At 47.2% G+C, this 12,295-nt stretch overlaps 1 protein-coding gene across 3 annotated transcripts in view; it reads left to right on the top strand.

Annotated features, from left to right (window-relative positions):
• LOC144132525 (sulfotransferase ssu-1-like) overlaps positions 1–11,988 on the top strand; it is a 28,908-nt gene extending 16,920 nt beyond the window's left edge. For all 3 annotated transcript variants that reach the window (XM_077664999.1, XM_077665000.1, XM_077665001.1), the window contains exons 2-5: positions 5,092–5,276; positions 5,395–5,547; positions 7,175–7,562; positions 11,676–11,988. In XM_077664999.1, the coding sequence (XP_077521125.1) occupies positions 5,104–5,276; positions 5,395–5,547; positions 7,175–7,562; positions 11,676–11,906 (945 nt within the window). In that variant the 5' untranslated portion in view covers positions 5,092–5,103 and the 3' untranslated portion in view covers positions 11,907–11,988. The remainder of the gene's footprint in view (positions 1–5,091; positions 5,277–5,394; positions 5,548–7,174; positions 7,563–11,675) is intronic.
• The last annotated feature ends 307 nt before the right edge of the window (positions 11,989–12,295 follow it).

Raw genomic sequence — 12,295 nt, 5'->3', positions numbered from 1 at the left:
TTATAGCCAGAGGGTTCGAGTTCTGCATGAGCGCCTCAAAGCTTCGATCGTAAGTGCTACCATATCGTTTTACACCGCCTTTTGTTTTCGTCCAAACACTCATCGATGCTTCGAGAAGCACGAATTATACCTGGTGCAGTAATACGCTTTCGCGGATGCACTACTTCTGCAGCCTCCGAAGCGTTGCCTGCTGTGTCTGAAAACGAGTATAGAGACATTCCGTACGACTAGACAGCTTTGCAAGGTTTCTAGTGCGGCCGATTCTTAATCTAGATAAATTAAGTGGATTTGATTGGGTCATTATGGTATGAAACCAAGTCATTACGGAGGCATAAGCAGGGACTGTGAAGCCCTTCAGTACTTCCGGATTCCCTTGCACCAGGTCCACAACAGTGGGCCATACTGTGATTCACAATTCTTAACAGTGAAATGGCAAACACGGGCCTCGATGGGTAGGGCACTCTGTGTGTTTGCTCCCGCATAAGAATGCAAGACATCCTTGGTTGAAAAACTTATCCTACGTCTTAAGGGCGCTGCAATACATGAAGAAGATACAGGCTATGCACAACATATTCCCTACTTCCGGGTAGCGGTCGTATTGTGAGCCTGAGCCCATGCGACGTGCCTCTTTTTGGTGAAATATGCCTTGTGCACTTGTTTGTCCACCGAATTCTTGATTCTTGTGTCTTGAATTGGCAAAACACCCGCTTTTGGCAGCCATGCATGAATGGAAGCTGAATGCTCGTTTATATTTTGTATTCGGACCTACCTGCAGGGCGTATGAGAGGCCACTGCAGGGTTTTCTTCAGAAAGTTGCCGACGCTTTCTGTTTCCTCAAAGTGCAGTTTTCTCTATATTTCCTTTTCGACCTCTTTAGGAGAGAAAAACGCAACATTTTTAGACTTTATTCCCTGTAACGTTACATCTGCAGCAGTACCAGGAATTTCTTGACACAAGCGTTAAGGTGATGTGCATTCAGACTGCCGCAATAAACGTTCCTCTTTAATGTGCACATCTCGGCGTTGTTTGTAAAGAGGGGGCTTCACGCTAAGGCAATGTTTGTGACATGGTCAGACAACTGCCGCCTACGTAGTCAGAGAAACTATTCGTCTTTGTTTTTGTTTTGGTCATTCCTGTGATGCTGTGTTCTTTTGAGACTTATTACAGTGAGCTTTCAGCAAAACTGTCGAGGTCACTACTTATCCCATCGGATTATTGACAGTTAAGAAAAACTCTGGAGTTCACTGTGCTGTATATTTATGGACAGTAATACTCAGTCTCAAGAAGAGACGTATTACGGTCTGCTTCCCACAATTTTTTCTGAATACTGGTCGCAGAGTACTAAAGCATTGCCGGGTTGCATTATGCGGCCGGTTATGTGAGGCACGATCCGTTAATTTTTTTTAATACTTTCCCATGCAGTAAAGAAAAAAGTTGCTGTGAGGGCCGAGTGTACTGCGCCAGCGGAATGCGAACGCCGGGGGTTCGAATTCGGCTAGAGGCTATAAGGATGGTCAGGTTTCTCGTGGACCGAAAATTTCGCAGTGTTTTGGATAAATTCGCCTCCATGTTCTTCTCCAGGACCTTGTTCATGTTCTTCCTCTGTTTCGGCTTCATGTTCTCCTTAGGCTTCGAATGAGGTTGGCCCGGTTTTACCCTGGATTCAAACTTAAAGAATTCCTTACCTAAAAGAAAGCTTTTGGAAAAATGGGGACCAGTTTTCGCCTCCCAGAGCACGAGGACAAAATACGAACAGAATCACGCCAAATCGCTCAGCTGCTGAAACTGCTTTGCAGGAAAGAGAGATGTCGCATATGACCTGTAACCAGTAAAAAATATTCCCAAGTACGTGCTTTCTGGAGGCCAGCGCCGTTGCACAAACACCATTACCGGCCACTAATACCAGCGGTACTGATAAGGCCCGCATACAAGGTCATGCTTGTGCGATAACGACGTTTCTTCTGCCTCCCTTTCAAGTCTGGTGCCAAAACTAAGGAGCTCCTGTTCCTACGGAAGAGCTGTTCAAAGAAAACTCTATTTTCTAAATCCGCCATCGGCACTGCGCACCCGCTTGTACCATGTCAGTGCGGGAGATTGCGACAAAATCACCCGTAGCGAGGCGAACAGGAAGAGATATGCTGCATCTATGTCATATACATACGTGCTTTCCGCGCGGGTATCCGACGACGGGAACCAAAAACTTGCAGGTAGCATTTAAAGAAGAGATTTGTCGAGTTCTGGTGAAAGGAATTAGTTCTGGTCTCTTTTGAAATCAAACTTCATTCGTCTCTTTTATCTATCTACTGACAGTGAGCTTATGTACCGACAATTCTGGGCGCGATGAAATCGAAGCTATACTGATGGAAAATAAACTGACTGCTGGTGTACACATCGTGCAAGACTTCCCTCTTCGTTCGAAATTCCGCTTCGCTAAAGCTTTCTCCCTCTTATATTTGAATTCGTCCAAATGCTTGTTTCCCAAATGATAAAGGTAATGTTCATGTTATGCTCATTTTTTGCGAAAAGACAGAATATGCGCAAAAAACAAGGACGTACGATTTAGCGCGGTTAGGCGAAATGCAAAATTAGGTGCGGCAGGAGTTCGATCTTAACTTCGGTTTCGGTTCGAGGCTCGGTTTTAACGGTCAGGCGTGCTTCAAACAAATATCGGCGAAATCGCTGAGTAGGGGCCTTAATGCTGGCGCACTGAAACTGGACAGGACACTTAAGCTCCTCCTTAATTGTATGACGCGATAGCTTTAAAGGGTTAATCCCATATTTGCCGAATCCATCATTCTCTACTTTGAATTCATAGATCGCTGGAAGTCCTCATGCCATCCTGCTGCAGTGGTGCTCCGATTAAGCGATGCGCCACCGCCCTGCGATGGAGCTTGTGAGAGCTTGTGGAGCTTGTGAGACGCAGATTGCTGTTCCCGAGCAAACTCTCACGACCAATCATTGACTGAAATGCCATTTGCAACGGTGGGCACTTTGTTCACAATCCTGTGGGCAGTTTGTGATGGCATCACAAGGTCACATAACCTGCCCACCTAAGTAGCCAGGTTACCCACCGGCCGAACAGACATCGGCGAAATCGATGATTGGCAGTCTTAGTGCTCCTGTAGAGAGAAAAACAAAATTTCTACCCGTCACTTAAGACTGGTTATGTGTGGGAATGCGAAAGGGTGTCGTGCACGCAAGATGTAGACGTTAGGTTCAGTTTTTACGAACTGAGTTTATTTCAGGATTAGTCTATTTTTTTAAAGTAAAATTAAAAACTAAACATAAAATCAAAGCTTACCTTAATCATATCTTTTGGGAACGCCCTCTTGCCCCTCCGGAGGGTCCGAAAATTGTCACTCCAATTTTAGGCTTTACTACTCAGCTCTAGTTTAGAGATCCAACTAGAAGCCGTCTCACTGGCCGAAGCTGCTGCAAGAATCAAGATCTCTTGGCCCTTGTTAAGGCAGGGAGCCTACATACCCAGCAATTAGGACAAAAGCACTTTTGAGCGGGAAACCGTTTATGGACGCAATTTTTTCATATAATGTAAGATTTCACTATCACAATCAATATACCCTCAGATGACCCGGCGACAGACACGTACTTTTTTTTCTATTCACGTTCTTGCTATCATCAAATGCATTCCCCATACGTTTTTATGGCAGTCATAACTGTTAGATGTGATCGATGAAAACACTTTAAAAAAAAGATTTCGATACTTATAAGAATAACGGCCATTACCTTCAATATATCCATAACAGTGTCTTACAATTTTCCAATTTTCAAAATTTTTGCCCGCGAATGCTGGACATGAAAAACCACCTTTCTGTTGGAAAATAAAAGTCTTGCAGTCTAATCGAAGTATGATACCACCCACACACGCACGCGTGTTCGACACCACCCAGAATGAATGCTGTACGACGTACGGTTGCATCACAATTTTGATACGAAATTCTGAGAACCCATATAATTCAAGGCTCATATGCCGTCGATTAGTATCCCTGTCGCAAAAAAGCCTCCTACGTGATTAGCACATGCAAGCTACATGCAACTAGAAATTTTATAAGACCACCCGGAACGCTGCACAGTAAACTCTCCCGTCACAATTTTAGTACGAATCCCGGGAAAACTGGCGTCACATCGAGGCCGGCCATTGGCGAGCTTATATACAAATGTCTGAAGTAGCGCTGCTCGGCATGCTGTGTGTGTTATACGGCACCTTGGTGGCATCACTCTATTTTTCTTGCATTTCTCTTGCACCGCTGGGATTTTCTGTAGCATCTATGAGTACACACACACGCGCCTCCTGCTTTTCTCGTAATAGGACTAGTAAAGGTTTCGCATTAAAAAGTATTGGTATTGGGTATTGGGTTAACTTTTTTTGGTTTTTTATGGTTTTATGGGGGTTTAACGTCCCACAGCGACTCAGGCTATGAGAGACGCCGTAGTGAAGGGCTCCGGAAATTTCGGCCACCTGGGGTTTCTTAACGTGCATTGACATCGCACAGTACACGGGCCTCTAGAATTTCGCCTCCATCGAAATTCGACCGCCACGGCCGGGATCGAACCAGCGTGTTTCGGGTGGGCAGCCGAGCACCATAACCACTTAGCCATCGCGGCGGCTGTTGAGAACTTCTAACGTGTATTCTCATGAGGCATAACAGAAACTGTTACCCCAGCCTGTGGCAGCACCGCCACTGCATCTGCTTACCTCAGAGATAGGTTTTGAGCTGTAGACTAAATTACTTGAAGCAAATAGGCTTGGGCTGAATGTGTCTTCTAGGCATGGCGCAGTGTCCAGCGACCTCCTAATGTGACGGAACGTGTACCAATACAACGGAAACGCAGTGAACGGAGAGATATAGCCGAGAGAGAGGTGGGCAGGCAGCTGGCATGAGGCGACGTCAGGTTCAGGAGAGGAATTTTCGATAGGTGATTAGATATGGCTTTCGTTCTGCTGTGGTCTCAGGCTGATGAAAGCGCTTGTGATAAAATATAGAACAATGAGAGCGTTATATGAACGTCGAATAATACAGCAATAGCAGCAGTGAAGTCGTGATTAGTGCTTTTCGCCCTTGCCACACGCAGGTTCTCGACGTCATGGCCCGTCCGCTGACCCGCGAGATCGCGGGTATGAAGTGGAGCCACTACTTCTCCGAGGCGTCCGTCCGCTCAGCTCTTGCGTACCAGGCCCAGCCGGACGATGTGTTCATCGTCAGCTACCCAAAGTGTGGCACCACCTGGCTCCAGTACCTCGTCTACAACATATACAGGTCAATATGCAGCGATAACGCAGACAACGGTTTTTTGCTGTACTGATCAGCAACCGTGAGAAGCGTTCAAGTTCTCTTTCCCTCTCCCACGTGTGCTGTGTCTTCCCGATCTCTCCAGTGGCGGCGTGCCTCCGCGGGACCGCGAGCAGTTCTGGGACAACACACCGTTCCTGGAGATGCGCGGTGCAGAGCGCTCAATCCAAAGGACCAAGCCTGGCGCCATCAAGACGCACCTGCCGTTCGACAGGCAGCCATACAACCCTCAGGCCAGGTACGCAAATGCCTGGCGCCTGTGCTCGTCTCCATTAGCGACGGCGGAAGTGCCAAAGTACTTGACAGGCCGTAGTCAGTAAACAGCAGGAAAAACTTACCCTAAATAGAGATCTCTGAGGCTGGTTTTATTTGCCTAAGGGCAGCCGGCCTTGTTTATAGCAAGTACAGAGGTGAAAGAATGTTACACATCTGTCATTTGTTCGACACACGCCCGACGTCAAAATGTGGCGCTAAATATATTTGCGATGTATTTTGACGGGGAATACGCAACGAAACGAAAGGCCCGAGAGATCTTGAAATGTGAGGGGAAAAGGAATGCAATTTTCGGAGCATTTCCTAGGCTCTCATACAGGTGGATGTATTGGACAGTGTCCTACATCGTAAATTCCTAATTCATGTGTCCAAACGTTGCCTTAATCAATGCACGACATCAGTCAACGGCTTGCATCATTGCAATATGTTCCTCTCAAGTACCATACAAAATTTATTAAGCACAGGAAGGTCATCGATCACAAAGAACGTTTCCTACCCGCCACAATGGCCCAATATATGCCGTTCGGATGCTTCCAAGGTGGCGGTAGAAAACCTCTTTGTTTCACTGTTTATTGGCGTTCTCAAAAGACAAAAAAAAATGAGAGAAAGAGTCCGGACAAGCAGAGCTTTGACAGGCTAAAAGCCATCTGGAAAATGGAGAGACGAGCCCAGAGTCAAAATCGGTCACGTCGGAGTTCCAAGATACAAAAAGGGAGAAAACAAAAAGCCAGACAGGAATGAGCACACAGAACCGCAGGCAAGGAAGATATGTCAGAAGATATCCGGTAGGTTTGCAGCTGAAGAAATGCGAAAGCGGAAAATAAAACAGACGCAGGAAGGAAAAAAACAGCGGTTATATGACAGAAGAAACATGAGCAGGAAGCAATCCACCGTTACGGAACGTTAGCAGCGAAAAACATTAAGATCCAGAACATACAGGCAGACAACCCGGACACCAGCGGCCGCAGTTCGATGCAGATGAATTCGAAAAACTCCATTTAGCTGTGCGATTTCATTGCACGGTAAAAAGCCCCACATAGCCGTAATTAATCCAAAGTCCTCCACTGTATTATGGCTTCCTTCATATCCCATGTGTAGCTTCCGGACGTTGAACCCCGCATGTGCATACCAAAGACCGTTCGCGTGAGAGCTTGCCGGAACATCGACCCTTGAAGACAGAGTAAACATATACGTGGCTCATTAAGCTATGTTTTCGGGCTCGTTCTTGCTCTCATTATTAATCAGTATGACCCGCAACAAAGACGAGGCAGAGGATTAACAGGACGCCTGCGCTCGGGGTCTCACTGTGTCTTGCTTGTCTTTGTAAGGCCTCATTCTCAACCAGTAAAACATGTATGGCGTAATCGGTATCTTTATTCTTTTATTACCTGCTGCTTGTCGCCTGTGCGCGCCTGTCATCCCTCTCGGCGTACCGAGAGCCGGATGACTGCTTGCCACAGCGTCGCACTACAAGAACTAGTGAGCACTGCGGGTGGCTGTCTTATCTGTCCTGCTGTATGCCAGAGCACTGCAAGCTATCATTGTTTATCAGAGGTCCAAGGCACCCATTTAAAGCTGGATCTCCGTCGCAGGTACCTATACATCACGCGCAACCCGTTCGACTGCTGCGTCTCCTACTACTACCACACCAAGCATCTGCCCGGCTACTGCTTCAGCAAAGGAACCTTCGACGAGTTCTTCGAGCTGTTCGTGACGGGCGACCTCGAGTACGGGGACTACTTCGACCACGTTCTCTCGTGGTATCCGCACCGCGCGGACTCCAACGTGCTGTTCCTCACCTACGAGGAGCTCAAGAAGGACACCGCAGCCGCGGTGACCAAGATCGCCGCCTTCTTGGGCGACGAGTACAAAGACAGGCTGCACCGGGAGCCGGGGCTGGTCAGCCGCATCCTAGAAGCAGCGGCACTGAACAATATGAAGAAGATCTTCAACTCGTGCGACTTCGCCGCAAAAGACGAGGTATTTTGAGCATATCTGTGGGTATCCTAATTAGATAGCGGAACCAATAGAAATAGGAAGGAACAAATACTCAGAGTGGCCCTATGTACCGTCCTTTACCACTTGAGCTGGCAAGGAGAACGACATGAATGGCTCGTTAAGCTAAACGCACGAAAGAAGCTGACAGCCTCGAAATCAAGGCAAGCAGTGGTACTGTACTTTTTTTCTAACGCTAGCCGTTGTAGCTAAGTTCCCTACTCATATGCGTCGAACAGTCGCCGTAACAATCGAGCGACCACGATCACGCGACAAACCAGTGCACATAGAAGACATTCCATGCAAAATTTTCAAATTATATGCATCTTTACTTTCAAGAGCAGCACGGCGGTCTGTGAGGTATTCCGTATTGAAGTGCGGTTTAATTTCGACACCTGGAAGTTATTAAAATGGTTTTAAGTTTCATTACTGGAGTGTTCTTGAGTTTGCCTCCTACGAAGTGCGGCCGCGCGCTTGAGCCACCGGTTTTGGGCACGGTAACCGAACGCCATTGACCACTCGCTCACCGCAGAGAGATAGGAAAAACTGCAGCAGTGCAGCAAGATTGAAAAATATGATTTTTTTTTTCTGCGAATCCACCTTGATAGTGCTAGTGTATTTGAGTCATGCGTAGGTTTTACTTCATATCCACCAAATCCAAAGTAGCCTCATGGTACTTTTTACCTTTTCTCAGCCTGAATACCTGATCCATTGGCGAGAAATTCTTGCCAAATATAAGATCGTTTACTTAGTCACTAGGCGCGGTTTACTGCATTTATTTCATCAAATGGATGTTTCTGGACAATTTCTGTGGCCCTCAACAAAGAGAAAAACGCATTTTTTGTTTTGCAGCGAGAAGTGTCACTTAGATTTTCTTCGGATTATAAATTAATATTGTATTCATCGAATAAGTATGCTTGCTTCGATCCCTTAATGGGGTGGAAACACCAAATTTTTTTGTTGGCGTGTTCTTTGCTTCAAACGTTGCGTATTGCCCCAGGACGCATGATACAGGCTGCGCAATTCATATAATTGCTGTGAATAATTTATTATCGCATTATTTATACTGAGCGATTTCGGTCTCGGTTTCTGGCGCCGGGGTGTGCTGCGACGTCACGATCAGGGAAGTGCAGCAACCCTGGTCACATGGGCCCCAAAAGTTGTGACGCGCATATTGCTGCGTCGTCTGCTCTCGTACACATGCTGTGCACAGCAGCGCCTTTCGAATTCATGTGCCGACAAACTTGGTCGGCACTGCGATGTGCTGAGAAAAGCCAAGCAAGCGAGGAGCGACATCGAGTCTTGATATCAAGCGGCTCGCTTCGGCCGACCTCAATCGCCATACCGCGTATGCCAACGCGATTTCAGCGTTGTATTTCGCTTTGCCACGCCGACACCGATGCTCGGCGGACGTCTGTGTCGGTGGCCCGTTGCTGGCACTGGTCACATTACAGTCACCCGATGCCTCACTTTTCCTACCGACCAATACCCGTCTCTGTCTTCACTTCGCGCCGCCCGCGCAGCCGCACTGCGAGACTGCTCGGCGTCCCGTGGCTGCTGATTACGATATCTGCTGCTAGTTTAGCAAACAGTCCATGTATTTGCTAAATGAATGCTTCCAGACAATTGTACAGGGCTCAGAATTAACCGCACGGGTACGTAACTTCTCCAAGAATGCGCCCACGACGGCGACTGCATCTCGGCGCTTCTTTTGTTTACATATCTGCATCTGTATACACGCACCAATTGCGAGTTAGTTCTCAAGAATTACAACTTGCGTTCCACTTAGATTAAGCAAGCTCATCTCTTTTGCGCCGGTTGCGGGTTTATTTCTTTGCGCAGTGCGATAACTTTGCAAGAATCGCCGAAGAATGCGAGCGCCAGCCTGGGGAATGCTTCATAGCCATGTTGTTGACAACGCGTAGGACCGGCGTTTCTGACTCGTGGTAACTGCTTTTTGCTTTTTTTCGATGTGTCCAGTACTTTAATTTAAATTGGTTTATCTAGAGGTACGTTCGGCACCCATTTGAGATAAACAAAAAGGCTTAATTTGTTGCCCCCAAGTGACACCGACGACTGCTAGCTGCCGCCGCGGGCGCCTGCAGCATTGACCGACAGACAGGGCCACACCGCCTACCAGCGGCGCTTCCCGCTTGATGTATTTGCGTCCGAAGATGTTAACAATCCTCGATTTAAGGTTACTGTTTTCAAAAGTTCGCTTGATGACCATATGTGTCCGCTAAAACTTGTGAACTCTCTCTCCATAATCGCCGACATTGCACATACGAACCCGGCGGACAGGCTAGGCCTATTCGTTTTGCAGGTGAGCCGAAGGGTGAGCATATGAAATGCAGTCACTCATTTCGCTTATTCGTATTGCGGCGGAGGTGCAAACAAGAGAGTTGTCGTCTCATCGACGCGAAGGTTTCGCTCGGCCGCCGATATAAGGGGCTGACGCACCGGCATATATGCCGATCTGCACACCGACAGCTGAGTCGCCGAAGCAGCGCCTCGCCGATGTCGCGCGTCGCCGTTCATAGTAGGTCACGTGACTGTGTTGTGATGTCACTGCAATTCACTGGTATCGTTCCCAGGGCTCTACGTCACCACCTAAAGCGCTAACGATGGGCCTCCATCGTGAGAACGAGCACTTAAGGACTCTTTGGAGCCCAATTAAAATATATTTTAAGCGCTTGTTGCGTCCAATACTTCGTCGTAGGTGACCTTACATAAAGAGGAAGCCCGCAACAAGCTTACTTTAGCCTTAAAATTTGATGTCCCAACCCCTTTAAAGGGTTGCATTGTTAGTGGTGTCCAGGCAAAAACCTTCACGGAACCTGATACAGGCAACCACCACGTGTGTATAAACATACTAGTAGCAATAATCCATTGAGAGTTGTGACATTGCATGATTTACGTAATTTCAACCCCTATTTTAGAAAGAAAAAAAAAGGAGAGCCTAGCTCATGAAGCTCCTTAGTCAAATATATCGCGATTTCTACTTCCAGCTCATGCGCATCATCGACTTGTCTTTCATCCTCCGTGCTCAGTACTTGAGTATCAGTAACAGAGTATTAGCCCAAAGTTCAAAACACTGAGAACAAGCATCACTGCGCAGAAGGTTGTATAACGGAGAAATAAAGAAGCCACGCGTAGGGGTGGAACGCATTGCTGTCAATGTCAGAAATAAAGGGTTTCTTTGTCCCCTGTACTAGCGCGTAACATCGATGGCAAACTGTGCGATGGCAAACTGTGTGTGATGGCAAACGGTGACAGCTGTGGTTACTACGACGCAGCCGTGGCGTTGAAGTTATCGTTAAACGCTGCTTCTTGCACCGGGGTTATTCTCTCGTTCACACATTGCTCTTAACAAAATAGCGCATACCATTTTACAGGTATAGGTGCCCGAGAATCACTGTCTGTTTTAAACTGTACGGCCGTCGTCGCTCTTGCCGGCGTAGTAACCTACGACTCCAACTTTGAACTGCTGCTTAAGGATAATACCACTGATATGGTGCATGCAGACTGGGCATCTGCTCTGGGCAGCACCGAACATAGGAAGCAGGGCTGGCTGGAATGTGCCACCGGTAATCATATCCTATATACTGAACGTTTTCAAGTGACTAGTTCCATAATTTCATACGTTTCCATAAGAAATCTTATGGAGTCAGTATGGAGCATGTGGAATCAGTGCGGACTATATGAAAGCACGCATAGTCTTACGGACTCCATATTACGTCAGGTACAGTGTATGGCAATCTTTTAGAAATTAGGATTACGTATACATTGTGCACATACAAGATACGTATTGCCATATATTTTTCCATACCTTATGGACTCCGTATTCACATAATTCCATACAAGCGGCTCATATGGAACGTTCCAGTGACGACGCCACTCCTGGGCTTGAAAACTGCCACTCTCTTGAGTGGAGGTTGCGCTACGAGAGTCGTTTTTTTTTTTTCCAGCACGGAGGAGAGTGAAAAAACTGTTGTTTTTTTCTCTGAGCATTTTATTTAGCGACGCCAGGCAGGCATCTGTTGGTTACTTGCTAAACAGTGTTTTTGGTTATTCTTTCTTCTTCTCCGTCTTTTGCAGAAGAATGGGTCGACCGGTGAAGAACTCAAGCCAGCAGAGGTGAAAGATCTGAGCCTGGAGGAGCTTATCCGGGCACCGATGACCGGCGAGTTTGTTCGAAAGGGTGCCGTGGGTGACTGGAAGGCACACATGTCCCCCGCACAGGTGCAGAGGGTCCTCGAGCGAATAAAGGTCAAGACAGCCGGCAGCGACGTTATGGACCTGTGGAAGGACACCGACATCCCCCGGTGATCAAGGCAAAGGCTGGTGTAATGATAGAAAAAAAAATTGCCAAATATGAAATAAGACAATAAATAAATTTATATGTATGTTATTCGATGTTCTCGTTCTTGCCTCACTGTTTTTATTAGTGCGCTGGCTCTTATGGTGGGCATTCCGCGCATTTAGTCGTTGTCCGTTTGTCTGAAGCCTGTTTTGTGGCAGGATGCCTGCCCACTGGGTAGTGATCAACCTGCCAATGCATGCGGCTAATGGAATGCAGTAAAATATCCGTACATCGGACAGAAGGTTTTTGGAGGAACTAAGCAAAACCAGGCAGAACGCACGTCGTGCGTTCTGGCGCAATGTGAGAAAGTTGTACGGCTGTGCTCGCCGAAACAACAGTTAATTACATGACCCCG

The sequence above is a fragment of the Amblyomma americanum genome, chromosome 5 (genome assembly GCF_052857255.1).
Source record: "Amblyomma americanum isolate KBUSLIRL-KWMA chromosome 5, ASM5285725v1, whole genome shotgun sequence".
Classification (NCBI taxonomy): Eukaryota; Metazoa; Arthropoda; class Arachnida; order Ixodida; family Ixodidae; genus Amblyomma; species Amblyomma americanum.
The sequence above is the reverse complement of the archived record's forward strand: the minus strand, read 5'-3'. Positions and strand labels throughout refer to the sequence as shown.